The 21,731-nt window shown below is 41.2% G+C and overlaps 1 protein-coding gene across 1 annotated transcript in view; it reads right to left on the bottom strand.

Annotated features, from left to right (window-relative positions):
• The window catches only part of PLOD3 (procollagen-lysine,2-oxoglutarate 5-dioxygenase 3), a 60,187-nt gene that overhangs the window by 22,947 nt on the left and 15,509 nt on the right, over positions 1-21,731 (bottom strand). The window contains exons 2-16 of the mRNA XM_073654547.1: positions 20,810-20,901; positions 20,603-20,739; positions 20,363-20,526; positions 20,174-20,286; positions 20,026-20,089; positions 19,696-19,793; positions 19,531-19,632; positions 18,975-19,106; positions 18,644-18,765; positions 18,449-18,553; positions 18,160-18,285; positions 17,923-18,064; positions 17,740-17,853; positions 15,110-15,175; positions 14,929-15,033 (exon numbers count right to left, since the gene is read on the bottom strand). Of these exons, the coding sequence (XP_073510648.1) occupies positions 14,929-15,033; positions 15,110-15,175; positions 17,740-17,853; positions 17,923-18,064; positions 18,160-18,285; positions 18,449-18,553; positions 18,644-18,765; positions 18,975-19,106; positions 19,531-19,632; positions 19,696-19,793; positions 20,026-20,089; positions 20,174-20,286; positions 20,363-20,526; positions 20,603-20,739; positions 20,810-20,901 (1,682 nt within the window). The remainder of the gene's footprint in view (positions 1-14,928; positions 15,034-15,109; positions 15,176-17,739; positions 17,854-17,922; positions 18,065-18,159; positions 18,286-18,448; positions 18,554-18,643; positions 18,766-18,974; positions 19,107-19,530; positions 19,633-19,695; positions 19,794-20,025; positions 20,090-20,173; positions 20,287-20,362; positions 20,527-20,602; positions 20,740-20,809; positions 20,902-21,731) is intronic.

Here is a 21,731-nt window from a genome sequence, read left to right as displayed (position 1 = left end):
TCCGCGGTATATTACAGGCTCATTATTATTATTATTATCCCCGCGGTATATTACAGGCTCATTATTATTATTATTATCCCCGCGGTATATTACAGGCTCATTATTATTATTATCCCCGCGGTATATTACAGGCTCATTATTATTATCCCTGCGGTATATTACAGGCTCATTATTATTATTATTATCCCCGCAGTATATTACAGGCTCATTATTATTATTATTATTATCCCCGCGGTATATTACAGGCTCATTATTATTATTATCTCCGCGGTATATTACAGGCTCATTATTATTATTATTATCCTCCGCGGTATATTACAGGCTCATTATTATTATTATTATCCCTGCGGTATATTACAGGCTCATTATTATTATTATTATCCCCGCGGTATATTACAGGCTCATTATTATTATTACTATCCTCCGCGGTATATTACAGGCTCATTATTATTATTATTATCCCCGCGGTATATTACAGGCTCATTATTATTATTATTATCCCCGCGGTATATTACAGGCTCATTATTATTATTACTATCCTCCGCGGTATATTACAGGCTCATTATTATTATTATCATCCCCGCGGTATATTACAGGCTCATTATTATTATTATTATCCCTGCGGTATATTACAGGCTCATTATTATTATTATTATTATCCCCGCGGTATATTACAGGCTCATTATTATTATTATTATTATCCCCGCGGTATATTACAGGCTCATTATTATTATTATTATTATCCTCCGCGGTATATTACAGGCTCATTATTATTATTATTATTATCCCCGCGGTATATTACAGGCTCATTATTATTATTATTATTATCCCCGCGGTATATTACAGGCTCATTATTATTATTATTATTATTCCCGCGGTATATTACAGGCTCATTATTATTATTATTATCTCCGCGGTATATTACAGGCTCATTATTATTATTATTATCCCCGCAGTATATTACAGGCTCATTATTATTATTATTATTATCCCCGCGGTATATTACAGGCTCATTATTATTATTATTATTATCCCCGCGGTATATTACAGGCTCATTATTATTATTATCCCCGCGGTATATTACAGGCTCATTATTATTATTATTATCCTCCGCGGTATATTACAGGCTCATTATTATTATTATTATCCCTGCGGTATATTACAGGCTCATTATTATTATTATTATCCCTGCGGTATATTACAGGCTCATTATTATTATTATTATTATCCCCGCAGTATATTACAGGCTCATTATTATTATTATTATCCTCCGCGGTATATTACAGGCTCATTATTATTATTATTATCCTCCGCGGTATATTACAGGCTCATTATTATTATTATTATCCCCGCGGTATATTACAGGCTCATTATTATTATTATTATCCCCGCGGTATATTACAGGCTCATTATTATTATTATTATCCTCCGCGGTATATTACAGGCTCATTATTATTATTATTATCCCCGCAGTATATTACAGGCTCATTATTATTATTATTATTATCCCCGCAGTATATTACAGGCTCATTATTATTATTATCCCCGCGGTATATTACAGGCTCATTATTATTATTACTATCCTCCGCGGTATATTACAGGCTCATTATTATTATTATTATCATCCCCGCGGTATATTACAGGCTCATTATTATTATTATTATTATCCCCGCGGTATATTACAGACTCATTATTATTATCCCCGCGGTATATTACAGGCTCATTATTATTATCCCCGCGGTATATTACAGGCTCATTATTATTATCCCCGCGGTATATTACAGGCTCATTATTATTATTATTATTATCCCCGCGGTATATTACAGGCTCATTATTATTATTATTATCCCCGCGGTATATTACAGGCTCATTATTATTATTATTATTATCCCCGCGGTATATTACAGGCTCATTATTATTATTATTATCCCCGCGGTATATTACAGGCTCATTATTATTATTATTATCCCCGCGGTATATTACAGGCTCATTATTATTATTATTATCCCTGCGGTATATTACAGGCTCATTATTATTATCCTCCGCGGTATATTACAGGCTCATTATTATTATTATTATCCCCGCGGTATATTTTAGGCTCATTATTATTATTATCCCCGCGGTATATTACAGGCTCATTATTATTATCCCTGCGGTATATTACAGGCTCATTATTATTATTATTATCCCCGCAGTATATTACAGGCTCATTATTATTATTATTATTATCCCCGCGGTATATTACAGGCTCATTATTATTATTATCTCCGCGGTATATTACAGGCTCATTATTATTATTATTATCCTCCGCGGTATATTACAGGCTCATTATTATTATTATTATCCCTGCGGTATATTACAGGCTCATTATTATTATTATTATCCCCGCGGTATATTACAGGCTCATTATTATTATTACTATCCTCCGCGGTATATTACAGGCTCATTATTATTATTATCATCCCCGCGGTATATTACAGGCTCATTATTATTATTATTATCCCTGCGGTATATTACAGGCTCATTATTATTATTATCCTCCGCGGTATATTACAGGCTCATTATTATTATTATTATCCCTGCGGTATATTACAGGCTCATTATTATTATTATTATCCCCGCGGTATATTACAGGCTCATTATTATTATTATTATCCTCCGCGGTATATTACAGGCTCATTATTATTATTATTATCCCCGCGGTATATTTTAGGCTCATTATTATTATTATCCCCGCGGTATATTACAGGCTCATTATTATTATCCCTGCGGTATATTACAGGCTCATTATTATTATTATTATCCCCGCGGTATATTACAGGCTCATTATTATTATTATTATTATCCCCGCGGTATATTACAGGCTCATTATTATTATTATCTCCGCGGTATATTACAGGCTCATTATTATTATTATTATCCTCCGCGGTATATTACAGGCTCATTATTATTATTATTATCCCTGCGGTATATTACAGGCTCATTATTATTATTATTATCCCCGCGGTATATTACAGGCTCATTATTATTATTACTATCCTCCGCGGTATATTACAGGCTCATTATTATTATTATCCTCCGCGGTATATTACAGGCTCATTATTATTATTATTATCCCTGCGGTATATTACAGGCTCATTATTATTATTATTATCCCCGCGGTATATTACAGGCTCATTATTATTATTATTATCCTCCGCGGTATATTACAGGCTCATTATTATTATTATTATCCCTGCGGTATATTACAGGCTCATTATTATTATTATTATCCCCGCGGTATATTACAGGCTCATTATTATTATTACTATCCTCCGCGGTATATTACAGGCTCATTATTATTATTATCATCCCCGCGGTATATTACAGGCTCATTATTATTATTATTATCCCCGCGGTATATTACAGGCTCATTATTATTATTATTATCCCCGCGGTATATTACAGGCTCATTATTATTATTATTATTATCCCCGCGGTATATTACAGGCTCATTATTATTATTATTATTATTCCCGCGGTATATTACAGGCTCATTATTATTATTATTATCTCCGCGGTATATTACAGGCTCATTATTATTATTATTATCCCCGCAGTATATTACAGGCTCATTATTATTATTATTATCCCCGCGGTATATTACAGGCTCATTATTATTATTATTATTATCCCCGCGGTATATTACAGGCTCATTATTATTATTATCCCCGCGGTATATTACAGGCTCATTATTATTATTATTATCCTCCGCGGTATATTACAGGCTCATTATTATTATTATTATCCCTGCGGTATATTACAGGCTCATTATTATTATTATTATTATTATCCCCGCAGTATATTACAGGCTCATTATTATTATTATTATCCTCCGCGGTATATTACAGGCTCATTATTATTATTATTATCCCCGCGGTATATTACAGGCTCATTATTATTATTATTATCCCCGCGGTATATTACAGGCTCATTATTATTATTATTATCCCCGCGGTATATTACAGGCTCATTATTATTATTATTATCCTCCGCGGTATATTACAGGCTCATTATTATTATTATTATTATCCCCGCAGTATATTACAGGCTCATTATTATTATTATTATCCCCGCGGTATATTACAGGCTCATTATTATTATTATTATCCTCCGCGGTATATTACAGGCTCATTATTATTATTATTATTATCCCCGCAGTATATTACAGGCTCATTATTATTATTATCCCCGCGGTATATTACAGGCTCATTATTATTATTATCCCCGCGGTATATTACAGGCTCATTATTATTATTATTATCCTCCGCGGTATATTACAGGCTCATTATTATTATTATTATTATCCCCGCAGTATATTACAGGCTCATTATTATTATTATTATCCCCGCGGTATATTACAGGCTCATTATTATTATTATTATCCTCCGCGGTATATTACAGGCTCATTATTATTATTATTATTATCCCCGCAGTATATTACAGGCTCATTATTATTATTATCCCCGCGGTATATTACAGGCTCATTATTATTATTACTATCCTCCGCGGTATATTACAGGCTCATTATTATTATTATTATCATCCCCGCGGTATATTACAGGCTCATTATTATTATTATTATTATCCCCGCGGTATATTACAGACTCATTATTATTATTATTATTATCCCCGCAGTATATTACAGGCTCATTATTATTATTATTATCCCCGCGGTATATTACAGGCTCATTATTATTATTATTATTATCCCCGCGGTATATTACAGGCTCATTATTATTATTATTATTATCCCCGCAGTATATTACAGGCTCATTATTATTATTATTATCCCTGCGGTATATTACAGGCTCATTATTATTATTATTATTATCCCCGCGGTATATTACAGGCTCATTATTATTATTATTATCCCCGCAGTATATTACAGGCTCATTATTATTATTATTATCCCCGCGGTATATTACAGGCTCATTATTATTATTATTATTATCCCCGCGGTATATTACAGGCTCATTATTATCCCCGCAGTATATTACAGGCTCATTATTATTATTATTATCCCCGCGGTATATTACAGGCTCATTATTATTATTATTATTATCCCCGCGGTATATTACAGGCTCATTATTATTATTATTATCCCCGCGGTATATTACAGGCTCATTATTATTATTATTATTATCCCCGCGGTATATTACAGGCTCATTATTATTATTATTATCCCCGCGGTATATTATAGGCTCATTATTATTATTATTATTATCCCCGCGGTATATTATAGGCTCATTATTATTATTATCCCCGCAGTATATTACAGGCTCATTATTATTATTATTATCCCTGCGGTATATTACAGGCTCATTATTATTATTATCCTCCGCGGTATATTACAGGCTCATTATTATTATTATTATCCCCGCGGTATATTACAGGCTCATTATTATCCCCGCAGTATATTACAGGCTCATTATTATTATTATTATCCCCGCGGTATATTACAGGCTCATTATTATTATTATTATTATCCCCGCGGTATATTACAGGCTCATTATTATTATTATTATTATCCCCGCGGTATATTAGAGGTTCATTATTATTATTATCCCCGCAGTATATTACAGGCTCATTATTATTATTATTATCCCTGCGGTATATTACAGGCTCATTATTATTATTATTATCCTCCGCGGTATATTACAGGCTCATTATTATTATTATTATCCCCGCAGTATATTACAGGCTCATTATTATTATTATTATCCCCGCGGTATATTACAGGCTCATTATTATTATTATTATCCCCGCGGTATATTACAGGCTCATTATTATTATTATTATCCCCGCGGTATATTACAGGCTCATTATTATTATTATTATCCCCGCGGTATATTACAGGCTCATTATTATTATTATTATCCCCGCGGTATATTACAGGCTCATTATTATTATTATTATTATTATCCTCCGCGGTATATTACAGGCTCATTATTATTATTATTATCCCCGCGGTATATTACAGGCTCATTATTATTATTATTATCCCCGCGGTATATTACAGGCTCATTATTATTATTATTATCCCCGCGGTATATTACAGGCTCATTATTATTATTATTATCCCCGCGGTATATTACAGGCTCATTATTATTATTATCCCCGCGGTATATTACAGGCTCATTATTATTATTATTATCCCCGCGGTATATTACAGGCTCATTATTATTATTATCTCCGCGGTATATTACAGGCTCATTATTATTATTATCTCCGCGGTATATTACAGGCTCATTATTATTATTATTATTATCTCCGCGGTATATTACAGGCTCATTATTATTATTATCCCCGCGGTATATTACAGGCTCATTATTATTATTATCTCCGCGGTATATTACAGGCTCATTATTATTATTATTATCCCCGCGGAATATTACAGGCTCATTATTATTATTATTATCCCCGCGGTATATTACAGGCTCATTATTAATATTATTATCTCCGCGGTATATTACAGGCTCATTATTATTATTATCTCCGCGGTATATTACAGGCTCATTATTATTATTATTATCCCCGCGGTATATTACAGGCTCATTATTATTATTATTATCCCCGCAGTATATTACAGGCTCATTATTATTATTATTATCCCCGCGGTATATTACAGGCTCATTATTATTATTATTATCCCCGCGGTATATTACAGGCTCATTATTAATATTATTATCTCCGCGGTATATTACAGGCTCATTATTATTATCCCCGCAGTATATTACAGGCTCATTATTATTATTATTATCCCCGCAGTATATTACAGGCTCATTATTATTATTATTATCTTCGCGGTATATTACAGGCTCATTATTATTATTATTATCCCCGCGGTATATTACAGGCTCATTATTATTATCCCCGCGGTATATTACAGGCTCATTATTATTATCCCTGCGGTATATTACAGGCTCATTATTATTATCCCCGCGGTATATTACAGGCTCATTATTATTATCCCTGCGGTATATTACAGGCTCATTATTATTATTATTATTATCCCCGCGGTATATTACAGGCTCATTATTATTATTATCCCCGCGGTATATTACAGGCTCATTATTATTATCCCCGCGGTATATTACAGGCTCATTATTATTATTATTATTATCCCCGCGGTATATTACAGACTCATTATTATTATCCCCGCAGTATATTACAGGCTCATTATTATTATTATTATCCCCGCGGTATATTACAGACTCATTATTATTATCCCCGCAGTATATTACAGGCTCATTATTATTATTATTATCCCCGCGGTATATTACAGGCTCATTATTATTATTATCCCCGCGGTATATTACAGGCTCATTATTATTATTATTATCCCCGCGGTATATTACAGGCTCATTATTATTATTATTATCCGCGCAGTATATTACAGGCTCATTATTATTATTATTATCCCTGCGGTATATTACAGGCTCATTATTATTATTATCTCCGCGGTATATTACAGGCTCATTATTATTATCCCCGCGGTATATTACAGGCTCATTATTATTATTATTATTATCCCCGCGGTATATTACAGGCTCATTATTATTATTATTATCCCCGCGGTATATTACAGGCTCATTATTATTATTATTATCCCCGCGGTATATTACAGGCTCATTATTATTATTATTATCCCCGCGGTATATTACAGGCTCATTATTATTATTATTATTATTATTATCTCCGCGGTATATTACAGGCTCATTATTATTATTATCCCCGCGGTATATTACAGACTCATTATTATTATCCCCGCAGTATATTACAGGCTCATTATTATTATTATTATCCCCGCGGTATATTACAGGCTCATTATTATTATTATCCCCGCGGTATATTACAGGCTCATTATTATTATTATTATCCCCGCGGTATATTACAGGCTCATTATTATTATTATTATCCTCCGCGGTATATTACAGGCTCATTATTATTATTATTATCCCTGCGGTATATTACAGGCTCATTATTATTATTATCTCCGCGGTATATTACAGGCTCATTATTATTATCCCCGCGGTATATTACAGGCTCATTATTATTATTATTATTATTATCCCCGCGGTATATTACAGGCTCATTATTATTATTATTATCCCCGCGGTATATTACAGGCTCATTATTATTATTATTATTATTATTATCCCCGCGGTATATTACAGGCTCATTATTATTATTATTATTATTATCTCCGCGGTATATTACAGGCTCATTATTATTATTATCCCCGCGGTATATTACAGGCTCATTATTATTATTATTATTATTATTATCCCCGCGGTATATTACAGGCTCATTATTATTATTATTATCCCCGCGGTATATTACAGGCTCATTATTATTATTATCCCCGCAGTATATTACAGGCTCATTATTATTATTATCCCCGCGGTATATTACAGGCTCATTATTATTATTATTATTATTATTATCCCCGCGGTATATTACAGGCTCATTATTATTATTATCCCCGCGGTATATTACAGGCTCATTATTATTATTATTATTATTATTATTATCCCCGCGGTATATTACAGGCTCATTATTATTATTATCCCCGCGGTATATTACAGGCTCATTATTATTATTATCCCCGCGGTATATTACAGGCTCATTATTATTATTATTATTATCCCCGCGGTATATTACAGGCTCATTATTATTATCCCCGCGGTATATTACAGGCTCATTATTATTATTATTAATATTATCCCCGCGGTATATTACAGGCTCATTATTATTATCCCCGCGGTATATTACAGGCTCATTATTATTATTATTATCCCCGCGGTATATTACAGGCTCATTATTATTATTATTATCCCCGCGGTATATTACAGGCTCATTATTATTATTATTATTATCCCCGCGGTATATTACAGGCTCATTATTATTATTATTATCCCCGCGGTATATTATAGGCTCATTATTATTATTATTATCCCCGCGGTATATTATAGGCTCATTATTATTATTATCCCCGCAGTATATTACAGGCTCATTATTATTATTATTATCCCTGCGGTATATTACAGGCTCATTATTATTATTATTATCCTCCGCGGTATATTACAGGCTCATTATTATTATTATTATCCCCGCGGTATATTACAGGCTCATTATTATCCCCGCAGTATATTACAGGCTCATTATTATTATTATTATCCCCGCGGTATATTACAGGCTCATTATTATTATTATTATTATCCCCGCGGTATATTACAGGCTCATTATTATTATTATTATCCCCGCGGTATATTATAGGCTCATTATTATTATTATTATTATCCCCGCGGTATATTAGAGGCTCATTATTATTATTATTATTATCCCCGCGGTATATTACAGGCTCATTATTATTATTATTATTATCCCCGCGGTATATTACAGGCTCATTATTATTATTATTATTATCCCCGCGGTATATTATAGGCTCATTATTATTATTATTATTATCCCCGCGGTATATTACAGGCTCATTATTATTATTATTATTATCCCCGCGGTATATTACAGGCTCATTATTATTATTATTATCCCTGCGGTATATTACAGGCTCATTATTATTATTATTATCCCTGCGGTATATTACAGGCTCATTATTATTATTATTATCCTCCGCGGTATATTACAGGCTCATTATTATTATTATTATCCCCGCAGTATATTACAGGCTCATTATTATTATTATTATCCCCGCGGTATATTACAGGCTCATTATTATTATTATTATCCCCGCGGTATATTACAGGCTCATTATTATTATTATTATCCCCGCGGTATATTACAGGCTCATTATTATTATTATTATTATTATCCTCCGCGGTATATTACAGGCTCATTATTATTATTATTATCCCCGCGGTATATTACAGGCTCATTATTATTATTATTATCCCCGCGGTATATTACAGGCTCATTATTATTATTATTATCCCCGCGGTATATTACAGGCTCATTATTATTATTATTATCCCCGCGGTATATTACAGGCTCATTATTATTATTATCCCCGCGGTATATTACAGGCTCATTATTATTATTATTATCCCCGCGGTATATTACAGGCTCATTATTATTATTATCTCCGCGGTATATTACAGGCTCATTATTATTATTATCTCCGCGGTATATTACAGGCTCATTATTATTATTATTATCTCCGCGGTATATTACAGGCTCATTATTATTATTATCCCCGCGGTATATTACAGGCTCATTATTATTATTATCTCCGCGGTATATTACAGGCTCATTATTATTATTATTATCCCTGCGGTATATTACAGGCTCATTATTAATATTATTATCTCCGCGGTATATTACAGGCTCATTATTATTATCCCCGCAGTATATTACAGGCTCATTATTATTATTATTATCCCCGCAGTATATTACAGGCTCATTATTATTATTATTATCTTCGCGGTATATTACAGGCTCATTATTATTATTATTATCCCCGCGGTATATTACAGGCTCATTATTATTATCCCCGCGGTATATTACAGGCTCATTATTATTATCCCTGCGGTATATTACAGGCTCATTATTATTATCCCCGCGGTATATTACAGGCTCATTATTATTATCCCTGCGGTATATTACAGGCTCATTATTATTATTATTATTATCCCCGCGGTATATTACAGGCTCATTATTATTATTATTATTATCCCCGCGGTATATTACAGGCTCATTATTATTATCCCCGCGGTATATTACAGGCTCATTATTATTATTATTATTATCCCCGCGGTATATTACAGACTCATTATTATTATCCCCGCAGTATATTACAGGCTCATTATTATTATTATTATCCCCGCGGTATATTACAGACTCATTATTATTATCCCCGCAGTATATTACAGGCTCATTATTATTATTATTATCCCCGCGGTATATTACAGGCTCATTATTATTATTATCCCCGCGGTATATTACAGGCTCATTATTATTATTATTATCCCCGCGGTATATTACAGGCTCATTATTATTATTATTATCCGCGCAGTATATTACAGGCTCATTATTATTATTATTATTATCCCTGCGGTATATTACAGGCTCATTATTATTATTATCTCCGCGGTATATTACAGGCTCATTATTATTATCCCCGCGGTATATTACAGGCTCATTATTATTATTATTATTATCCCCGCGGTATATTACAGGCTCATTATTATTATTATTATCCCCGCGGTATATTACAGGCTCATTATTATTATTATTATTATTATCCCCGCGGTATATTACAGGCTCATTATTATTATTATTATCCCCGCGGTATATTACAGGCTCATTATTATTATTATTATCCCCGCGGTATATTACAGGCTCATTATTATTATTATTATCTCCGCGGTATATTACAGGCTCATTATTATTATTATCCCCGCGGTATATTACAGACTCATTATTATTATCCCCGCAGTATATTACAGGCTCATTATTATTATTATTATCCCCGCGGTATATTACAGACTCATTATTATTATCCCCGCAGTATATTACAGGCTCATTATTATTATTATTATCCCCGCGGTATATTACAGGCTCATTATTATTATTATCCCCGCGGTATATTACAGGCTCATTATTATTATTATTATCCCCGCGGTATATTACAGGCTCATTATTATTATTATTATCCTCCGCGGTATATTACAGGCTCATTATTATTATTATTATCCCTGCGGTATATTACAGGCTCATTATTATTATTATCTCCGCGGTATATTACAGGCTCATTATTATTATTATTATTATTATCCCCGCGGTATATTACAGGCTCATTATTATTATTATTATCCCCGCGGTATATTACAGGCTCATTATTATTATTATTATTATTATTATCCCCGCGGTATATTACAGGCTCATTATTATTATTATTATCCCCGCGGTATATTACAGGCTCATTATTATTATTATTATTATTATTATCTCCGCGGTATATTACAGGCTCATTATTATTATTATCCCCGCGGTATATTACAGGCTCATTATTATTATTATTATTATTATCCCCGCGGTATATTACAGGCTCATTATTATTATTATTATCCCCGCGGTATATTACAGGCTCATTATTATTATTATCCCCGCAGTATATTACAGGCTCATTATTATTATTATCCCCGCGGTATATTACAGGCTCATTATTATTATTATTATTATTATTATCCCCGCGGTATATTACAGGCTCATTATTATTATTATCCCCGCGGTATATTACAGGCTCATTATTATTATTATTATTATTATTATCCCCGCGGTATATTACAGGCTCATTATTATTATTATCCCCGCGGTATATTACAGGCTCATTATTATTATTATCCCCGCGGTATATTACAGGCTCATTATTATTATTATTATTATCCCCGCGGTATATTACAGGCTCATTATTATTATCCCCGCGGTATATTACAGGCTCATTATTATTATTATTAATATTATCCCCGCGGTATATTACAGGCTCATTATTATTATCCCCGCGGTATATTACAGGCTCATTATTATTATTATTATCCCCGCGGTATATTACAGGCTCATTATTATTATCTTTGCGGTATATTACAGGCTCATTATTATTATTATTATTATCTCCGCGGTATATTACAGGCTCATTATTATTATCTTCGCGGTATATTACAGGCTCATTATTATTATTATTATCCCCGCGGTATATTACAGGCTCATTATTATTATCTTCGCGGTATATTACAGGCTCATTATTATTATTATTATCCCCGCGGTATATTACAGGCTCATTATTATTATTATTATTATCCCCGCGGTATATTACAGGCTCATTATTATTATTATTATTATCCCCGCGGTATATTACAGGCTCATTATTATTATTATTATCCCCGCGGTATATTACAGGCTCATTATTACTATTATTATTATCCCCGCGGTATATTACAGGCTCATTATTATTATTATCCCCGCGGCATATTACAGGCTCATTATTATTATTATTATTATCCCCGCGGTATATTACAGGCTCATTATTACTATTATTATTATCCCCGCGGTATATTACAGGCTCATTATTATTATTATCCCCGCGGTATATTACAGGCTCATTATTATTATTATCCCCGCGGTATATTACAGGCTCATTATTATTATTATTAATATTATCCCCGCGGTATATTACAGGCTCATTATTATTATTATTATCCCCGCGGTATATTACAGGCTCATTATTATTATTATTAATATTATCCCCGCGGTATATTACAGGCTCATTATTATTATTATCCTCCGCGGTATATTACAGGCTCATTATTATTATTATCCTCCGCGGTATATTACAGGCTCATTATTATTATTATTATCCCCGCGGTATATTACAGGCTCATTATTATTATCCCCGCGGTATATTACAGGCTCATTATTATTATTATTATCCCCGCGGTATATTACAGGCTCATTATTATTATTATTATTATCTCCGCGGTATATTACAGGCTCATTATTATTATCTTCGCGGTATATTACAGGCTCATTATTATTATTATTATCCCCGCGGTATATTACAGGCTCATTATTATTATCTTCGCGGTATATTACAGGCTCATTATTATTATTATTATCCCCGCGGTATATTACAGGCTCATTATTATTATCTTCGCGGTATATTACAGGCTCATTATTATTATTATTATCCCCGCGGTATATTACAGGCTCATTATTATTATCTTCGCGGTATATTACAGGCTCATTATTATTATTATTATCCCCGCGGTATATTACAGGCTCATTATTATTATTATTATCCCCGCGGTATATTACAGGCTCATTATTATTATTATTATTATCCCCGCGGTATATTACAGGCTCATTATTACTATTATTATTATCCCCGCGGTATATTACAGGCTCATTATTATTATTATCCCCGCGGTATATTACAGGCTCATTATTATTATTATTATTATTATTATCCCCGCGGTATATTACAGGCTCATTATTATTATTATTATTATTATCCCCGCGGTATATTACAGGCTCATTATTATTATTATCCCCGCGGTATATTACAGGATCATTATTATTATTATTATCCCCGCGGTATATTACAGGCTCATTATTATTATTATCCCCGCGGTATATTACAGGCTCATTATTATTATTATCCCCGCGGTATATTACAGGCTCATCATTATTATTATTATCCCCGCGGTATATTACAGGCTCATTATTATTATTATTATTAACCCCGCGGTATATTACAGGCTCATTATTATTATTATTATCCCCGCGGTATATTACAGGCTCATTATTATTATTATTATTATCCCCGCGGTATATTACAGGCTCATTATTATTATTATTATCCCCGCGGTATATTACAGGCTCATTATTATTATTATTATCCCTGCGGTATATTACAGGCTCATTATTATTATTATTATCCCCGCGGTATATTACAGGCTCATTATTATTATTATTATCCCCGCGGTATATTACAGGCTCATTATTATTATTATTAACCCCACGGTATATTACAGGCTCATTATTATTATCCCCGCGGTATATTACAGGCTCATTATTATTATTATTATCCCCGCGGTATATTACAGGCTCATTATTATTATTATTATCCCCGCGGTATATTACAGGCTCATTATTATTATTATTATCCCCGCGGTATATTACAGGCTCATTATTATTATTATTATCCCCGCGGTATATTACAGGCTCATTATTATTATTATTAACCCCGCGGTATATTACAGGCTCATTATTATTATTATTATCCCCGCGGTATATTACAGGCTCATTATTATTATTATTAACCCCGCGGTATATTACAGGCTCATTATTATTATTCCCGCGTCCCGTTACCTCGTTTTTGCCCCCGGACCATCGGCCGAAGTTTTCCATTTGCTCCACAAACTCATCGCACATGACGTCCTTGAAGATGGGGAACCAGTAGACGTCCGGACAGGGCTGCGGAGAGTGACACCTCGTCAGTCCTCATCCCCCGCACATGGCGCCATCCCACCCCCGGCCGCCACCACGTTACCTGCTCATAATAATCCTCCTCAAAGATCAGAGAGTAATTCTCATGGATGTATTTCTCCTTCCAGTCCTGGCGAGAAAAGAGAATGTGAAAGCTGGGGGAGGGGCAACGAAGGAGGGGAGGAGCTAGTTATAAAGGAGGAGCAGCATAGAGTGAGAAGAGGAGCTGCATCTGGGGGAGGAGCACAGAGTGAGAAGAGGAGCTGCATCTGGGGGAGGAGCACAGAGTGAGAAGAGGAGCTGCATCTGGGTGAGGAGCACAGAGTGAGAAGAGGAGCTGCATCTGGGGGAGGAGCACAGAGTGAGAAGAGGAGCTGCATCTGGGGGAGGAGCACAGAGTGAGAAGACGAGCGGCATCTGGGAGAGGAGCACAGAGTGAGAAGAGGAGCTGCATCTGGGGAGAGGAGCACAGAGTGAGAAGAGGAGCGGCATCTGGGGAGAGGAGCACAGAGTGAGAAGAGGAGCTGCATCTGGGGGAGGAGCACAGAGTGAGAAGAGGAGCTGCATCTGGGGGAGGAGCACAGAGTGAGAAGAGGAGCTGCATCTGGGGGGAGGAGCACAGAGTGAGAAGAGGAGCGGCATCTGGGGAGAGGAGCACAGAGTGAGAAGAGGAGCGGCATCTGGGGAGAGGAGCACAGAGTGAGAAGAGGAGCGGCATCTGGGGAGAGGAGCACAGAGTGAGAAGAGGAGCGGCATCTGGGGAGAGGAGCACAGAGTGAGAAGACGAGCGGCATCTGGGGAGAGGAGCACAGAGTGAGAAGACGAGCGGCATCTGGGGAGAGGAGCACAGAGTGAGAAGACGAGCGGCATCTGGGGAGAGGAGCACAGAGTGAGAAGACGAGCGGCATCTGGGGAGAGGAGCACAGAGTGAGAAGACGAGCGGCATCTGGGGAGAGGAGCACAGAGTGAGAAGACGAGCGGCATCTGGGGAGAGGAGCACAGAGTGAGAAGACGAGCGGCATCTGGGGGAGGAGCACAGAGTGAGAAGACGAGCGGCATCTGGGGGAGGAGCACAGAGTGAGAAGACGAGCTGCATCTGGGGAGAGGAGCACAGAGTGAGAAGACGAGCGGCATCTGGGGAGAGGAGCACAGATGGAGAAGACGAGCGGCATCTGGGGAGAGGAGCACAGAGTGAGAAGACGAGCGGCATCTGGGGAGAGGAGCACAGAGTGAGAAGACGAGCGGCATCTGGGGAGAGGAGCACAGAGTGAGAAGACGAGCGGCATCTGGGGAGAGGAGCACAGAGTGAGAAGACGAGCGGCATCTGGGGAGAGGAGCACAGAGTGAGAAGACGAGCGGCATCTGGGGAGAGGAGCACAGAGTGAGAAGACGAGCGGCATCTGGGGAGAGGAGCACAGAGTGAGAAGACGAGCGGCATCTGGGGAGAGGAGCACAGAGTGAGAAGACGAGCGGCATCTGGGGAGAGGAGCACAGAGTGAGAAGACGAGCGGCATCTGGGGAGAGGAGCACAGAGTGAGAAGAGGAGCGGCATCTGGGGAGAGGAGCACAGAGTGAGAAGAGGAGCGGCATCTGGGGAGAGGAGCACAGAGTGAGAAGACGAGCGGCATCTGGGGAGAGGAGCACAGAGTGAGAAGACGAGCGGCATCTGGGGAGAGGAGCACAGAGTGAGAAGACGAGCGGCATCTGGGGAGAGGAGCACAGAGTGAGAAGAGGAGCTGCATCTGGGGGAGGAGCACAGAGTGAGAAGACGAGCGGCATCTGGGGAGAGGAGCACAGAGTGAGAAGACGAGCGGCATCTGGGGAGAGGAGCACAGAGTGAGAAGACGAGCGGCATCTGGGGAGAGGAGCACAGAGTGAGAAGACGAGCGGCATCTGGGGAGAGGAGCACAGAGTGAGAAGAGGAGCTGCATCTGGGGGAGGTGCAGAGTGAGAAGAGGAGCTGCATCTGGGGGAGGAGCACAGAGTGAGAAGAGGAGCTGCATCTGGGGGAGGAGCACAGATGGAGAAGAGGAGCTGCATCTGGGGGAGGTGCAGAGTGAGAAGAGGAGCGGCATCTGGGGGAGGAGCACAGATGGAGAAGAGGAGCTGCATCTGGGGGAGGAGCACAGAGTGAGAAGAGAAGCTGCATCTGGGGGAGGAGCACAGATGGAGAAGAGGAGCTGCATCTGGGGGAGGTGCAGAGTGAGAAGAGGAGCTGCATCTGGGGGAGGAGCACAGAGTGAGAAGAGGAGCTGCATCTGGGGGAGGAGCACAGAGTGAGAAGAGGAGCTGCATCTGGGGGAGGTGCAGAATGAGAAGAGGAGCGGCATCTGGGGGAGGAGCACAGAGTGAGAAGAGGAGCTGCATCTGGGGGAGGTGCAGAGTGAGAAGAGGAGCTGCATCTGGGGGAGGTGCAGAGTGAGAAGAGGAGCTGCATCTGGGGGAGGAGCACAGAGTGAGAAGAGAAGCTGCATCTGGGGGATGAGCACAGATTGAGAAGAGGAGCTGCATCTGGGGGAGGTGCAGAGTGAGAAGAGGAGCGGCATCTGGGGGAGGAGCACAGAGTGAGAAGAGGAGCTGCATCTGGGGGAGGTGCAGAGTGAGAAGAGGAGCTGCATCTGGGGGACGTGCACAGAGTGAGAAGAGGAGCGGCATCTGGGGGCAGAGCAGTGAGAATGGGGAGGGGCTTCTTACCACAGGGTTTTCAAAGATTTGCCACAAGTCGCTGTGCAGTCGGGAGGTGTTGTACTTGGACGTGGAGATCAGACGACCAAAGTCATCGCGATTACTGATGTGCAGGAAGACGCTCTGTAGAGGACAGAAAAGGAGTCACCTGGGAACCATCACCCTCATCATTCCCCGCATGCCGTCACCTACCTTATCCCTCACGCTCTTACAGAACGACATGTCGGAGTCGACCCCTGACAATGTGAAGACGTTCCGGCGCGACAGTTCCCTCCGAATCGTCTCCCCCGTAATGAGGTAAGAGTGGGCGATGTACGGGACGTTCCACACCCCACTGCAAGACAGACAGGTGTGAGCAGCCCCGACATCCTGAAGGTGATGGGTTAATCATTCATTGTCCTCGCCCACTGCAGGGCGCCAGTCACTCACATCCGCTTTCCCTGCACGATATCCACGTAGTCCTCGGACCGGGCATAGAACCCCTCCGGGCTGAGCGCCCCCCAGAAGTTGGACCACAGTTTGCCGCTGCGAGACACCATGGGGGCGATGACTTTCCTGCAGAGAGAGGATTAGGTGTCAGGTCACATGTCTGCAAAGCCCACCTACCCTCCCGACTGTAGAGCGCCCCCCGGCGGTCCCCCTCCCCCTCCATAGTGTCGGCCGGCCCCCCTCCCCCCATAGTGTCGGGCGGCCCGTCCCACCCTCGGCCCGCACTGACCGCTTCTCCTGGATCAGGATGTACAGGGTGTCGGGGTTGGTCAGCACCACGTCGGCGTCCACACTGAAGTAGTAGTCGCAGGCCTCGTCCTGCCGGCACAGGTCCCTGCCACACACAGCGAGTGAGAGCGCTGCAGCGCACTGTGCCCCCAGACCAGGATCCACCCCCCAGACCAGGCCCTGCCCTCGTACTTACATGCCCATGTCCCGGGCCTCGCCCTGGCTAAGCGCCTCCTCAGGACCCACCACCTTCACAGCCGGGAACTCCTCCTTGTGGTTCTCAAAGAAGTTCTGGATGTGCTGCTCGTGGTAAACTTCCTGCGGGCGGGAAACAGCGCGCCGGGGTCAGTGTACCGCCATGTCACCAACAGGGGGCGCACCGGGCAATGCCCCGCTAAAGGGGGAGGACACCCGGGCAATACCCGACTAGGGGGCAATGAGTAATGATGGGGGGAGGAGGCAGCGGGTGGGTGTCTGCGGGTATTCGTTGGTGGACCTGTAGGGGGTGCTGTCCCGCAGTCACTCACGCTGTTGTGGATGTACAGGGACAGCCGGTCTCGCGGGTAGTTGATCGTCATCAGTCGCTCCAGGAACTGCGTCAAGAACGGCGTCGGCTGCTCGATGAACACGGCCAGGAGAACCCGGGGCAGATCCTCGTCCTGCGGAGACATCACAGGTCACTCCTCAGCCCGGAGTGGGCATGCTCTGCCGCAGTGCATCGTGGGTTACTCCAGGGGTAGGGTTACATCCCACAATGCACTGCTCTACAGAGCAGAACATGAGAGCGCAGCTCTGGAAGACAGTATGTAACAGCAGAATAGTGAGTGCAGCTCTGGAGGTGACTGAAGGATAAGACCTGATGTAACAGCAGAATAGTGAGTGCAGCTCTGGAGGTGACTGAAGGATAAGACCTGATGTAACAGCAGAATAGTGAGTGCAGCTCTGGAGGTGACTGAAGGATAAGACCTGATGTAACAGCAGAATAGTGAGTGCAGCTCTGGAGGTGACTGGAGAAGACCATGTAACACCCATCATACGGATCTATGATGTTCCGGGCAGGACCACTGGGGGCGCTGCACTCACCTCCACCTCGGAGAGGTCCAGCAGGTCGAGGTCGCACACCTCGCAGCCGCCCTCGTGGGTCCAGGCGTTCGGCACATAATTCCCCAGATAGTTCAGCTGCAGCTGGAGAGAAACCGGGGATCAGCGGGTGCGGGGGCCACCAACAGGGCACAGGGCAGGCAGTACCTTTGTGGGTCCGTTCCCGTGGATTATGACCGGGATGGTGTCGTAAGCCACGTTCCGCGCTCGCACCTTGTTCTTGTCGAATTTCATGACAACCTCATCTGTGAGAAGAGATGGACGCCCCGTTACCCTAGAGATGGCCGCCCAACACCCCGTTACCCTAGAGATGGCCCCCCCCGACGCCCCGTTACCCTAGAGATGGCCCCCCCACACCCTGTTACCCTAGAGATGGCCCCCCCGACGCCCCGTTACCCTAGAGGTGCCCCCCCCCCCCGATGCCCCGTTACCCTAGAGGTGCCCCCCCCCGATGCCCCGTTACCCGGCAGCACCTACCGATGGCTCCGTTCAGATTCTGGAAGATCTTAGACTTGTGGTCGAGGCCGATGTTAAACTTCTCCTGTAGAGAGAGGACAGGTCAGTTGCGGACTCCCCGGGCACAGGTGCATTGTGGGGCGCAGCTGAAAAGTTTGTGCCCCCTCACCCTGAACTCCTCATCCAGGTAGACTTTGGTGTAGAATAATTGGTCGTCGTCGTCGTCCTTGAACTTCCACAGTTGGGCGATGCGGTAGAGCTGCGGGGCGTAACCGATGAAACCTGCGGAGAGACGGGTGTGAGGGCAGCGAGGGTCACACCACACCACGCGTAAACATGGCCGCCATCGCGCCCTCACCTCCGGAGTTCAGGAAGCGTTTGCCATTGCTCAGCGGCGGGTACTTCTCCGCCAGGGACCAGTCCGGCCAACAGAAGCCCTCCGCAGAGAAGACCACCTTCTGCTCAAACTGCTGGAACTTCCAGAGCAGCTCGATGGGGCTCCCGGCCAGGATGACGTCATAACTGCGAGGAAAGATGGCAGACGGTGGGTCAGGTGGTCACATACGTCCCCTCAACCAAGCTGTCAGGGGGCACTCACCTGTCCACAAACAGGATGATGCTGTCCTCCTCCTCCCGGTAATCCTCCAGTGCCTCCTTCAACCAGCGCACCTTCTGACCGCCGCCGACCGTGCGAGCCACATCACCGCCCTTCCACTCCTGCCCCAGGCCAAGGGTCTGTGAGAACGGGGGGTGAGGTTAGAGAGCGAGACCCCAATATGTGGCATGTCCAGGAGGGGCGTCTTACCTTTACTGTGTAGTTAAAATGGCGGGCGGTCCGGAGGAAGCGCTGGTAGCCCTCTGTGGTGTCCGTGGCCACAGTGATGACAAGAAGCTTCTCTGCAGGACAAGAAGAGTAATGAAGGAAGGGAAATTGGAGGAGCCCCGACCGACAGGAGGAGCACTGACTGCCTGCCATACAGAGGGAAGGAGCCCTGACCGACAGGAGGAGCCCCGACTGCCTGCCATACAGAGGGAAGGAGCCCAGACCGACGGGAGGAGCACTGACTGCCTGCCATACAGAGGGAAGGAGCCCTGACCGACAGGAGGAGCCCCGACTGCCTGCCATACAGAGGGAAGGAGCCCAGACCGACGGGAGGAGCACTGACTGCCTGCCATACAGAGGGAAGGAGCCCCAACCGATGGGAGAAATCCTGACTGCCTGCCATACAGAGGGAAGGAGCCCTGACTGACAGGAGGAGCACTGACTGCCTGCCATACAGAGGGAAGGAGCCCTGACCGACAGGAGGAGCCCCGACTGCCTGCCATACAGAGGGGAGGAGCCCTGACCGACAGGAGGAGCCTGAACCGATGGGAGAAATCCTGACTGCCTGCCATACAGAGGGAAGGAGCCCTGACCGACGGGAGGAGCACTGACTGCCTGCCATACAGAGAGAAGGAGCCCTGACCGACAGGAGGAGCCCCGACTGCCTGCCATACAGAGGGAAGGAGCCCAGACCGACGGGAGGAGCACTGACTGCCTGCCATACAGAGAGAAGGAGCCCTGACCGACAGGAGGAGCCCCGACTGCCTGCCATACAGAGGGAAGGAGCCCAGACCGACGGGAGGAGCACTGACTGCCTGCCATACAGAGAGAAGGAGCCCTGACCGACAGGAGGAGCCCCAACCGATGGGAGAAATCCTGACAGCCTGCCATACAGAGGGAAGGA

The sequence above is a fragment of the Phyllobates terribilis genome, unplaced genomic scaffold (assembly GCF_046119375.1).
Source record: "Phyllobates terribilis strain yellow unplaced genomic scaffold, ASM4611937v1 Scaffold_11__3_contigs__length_659146591, whole genome shotgun sequence".
Lineage (NCBI taxonomy): Eukaryota > Metazoa > Chordata > Amphibia > Anura > Dendrobatidae > Phyllobates > Phyllobates terribilis.
This window is presented reverse-complemented; position numbering and strand designations above follow the sequence as displayed.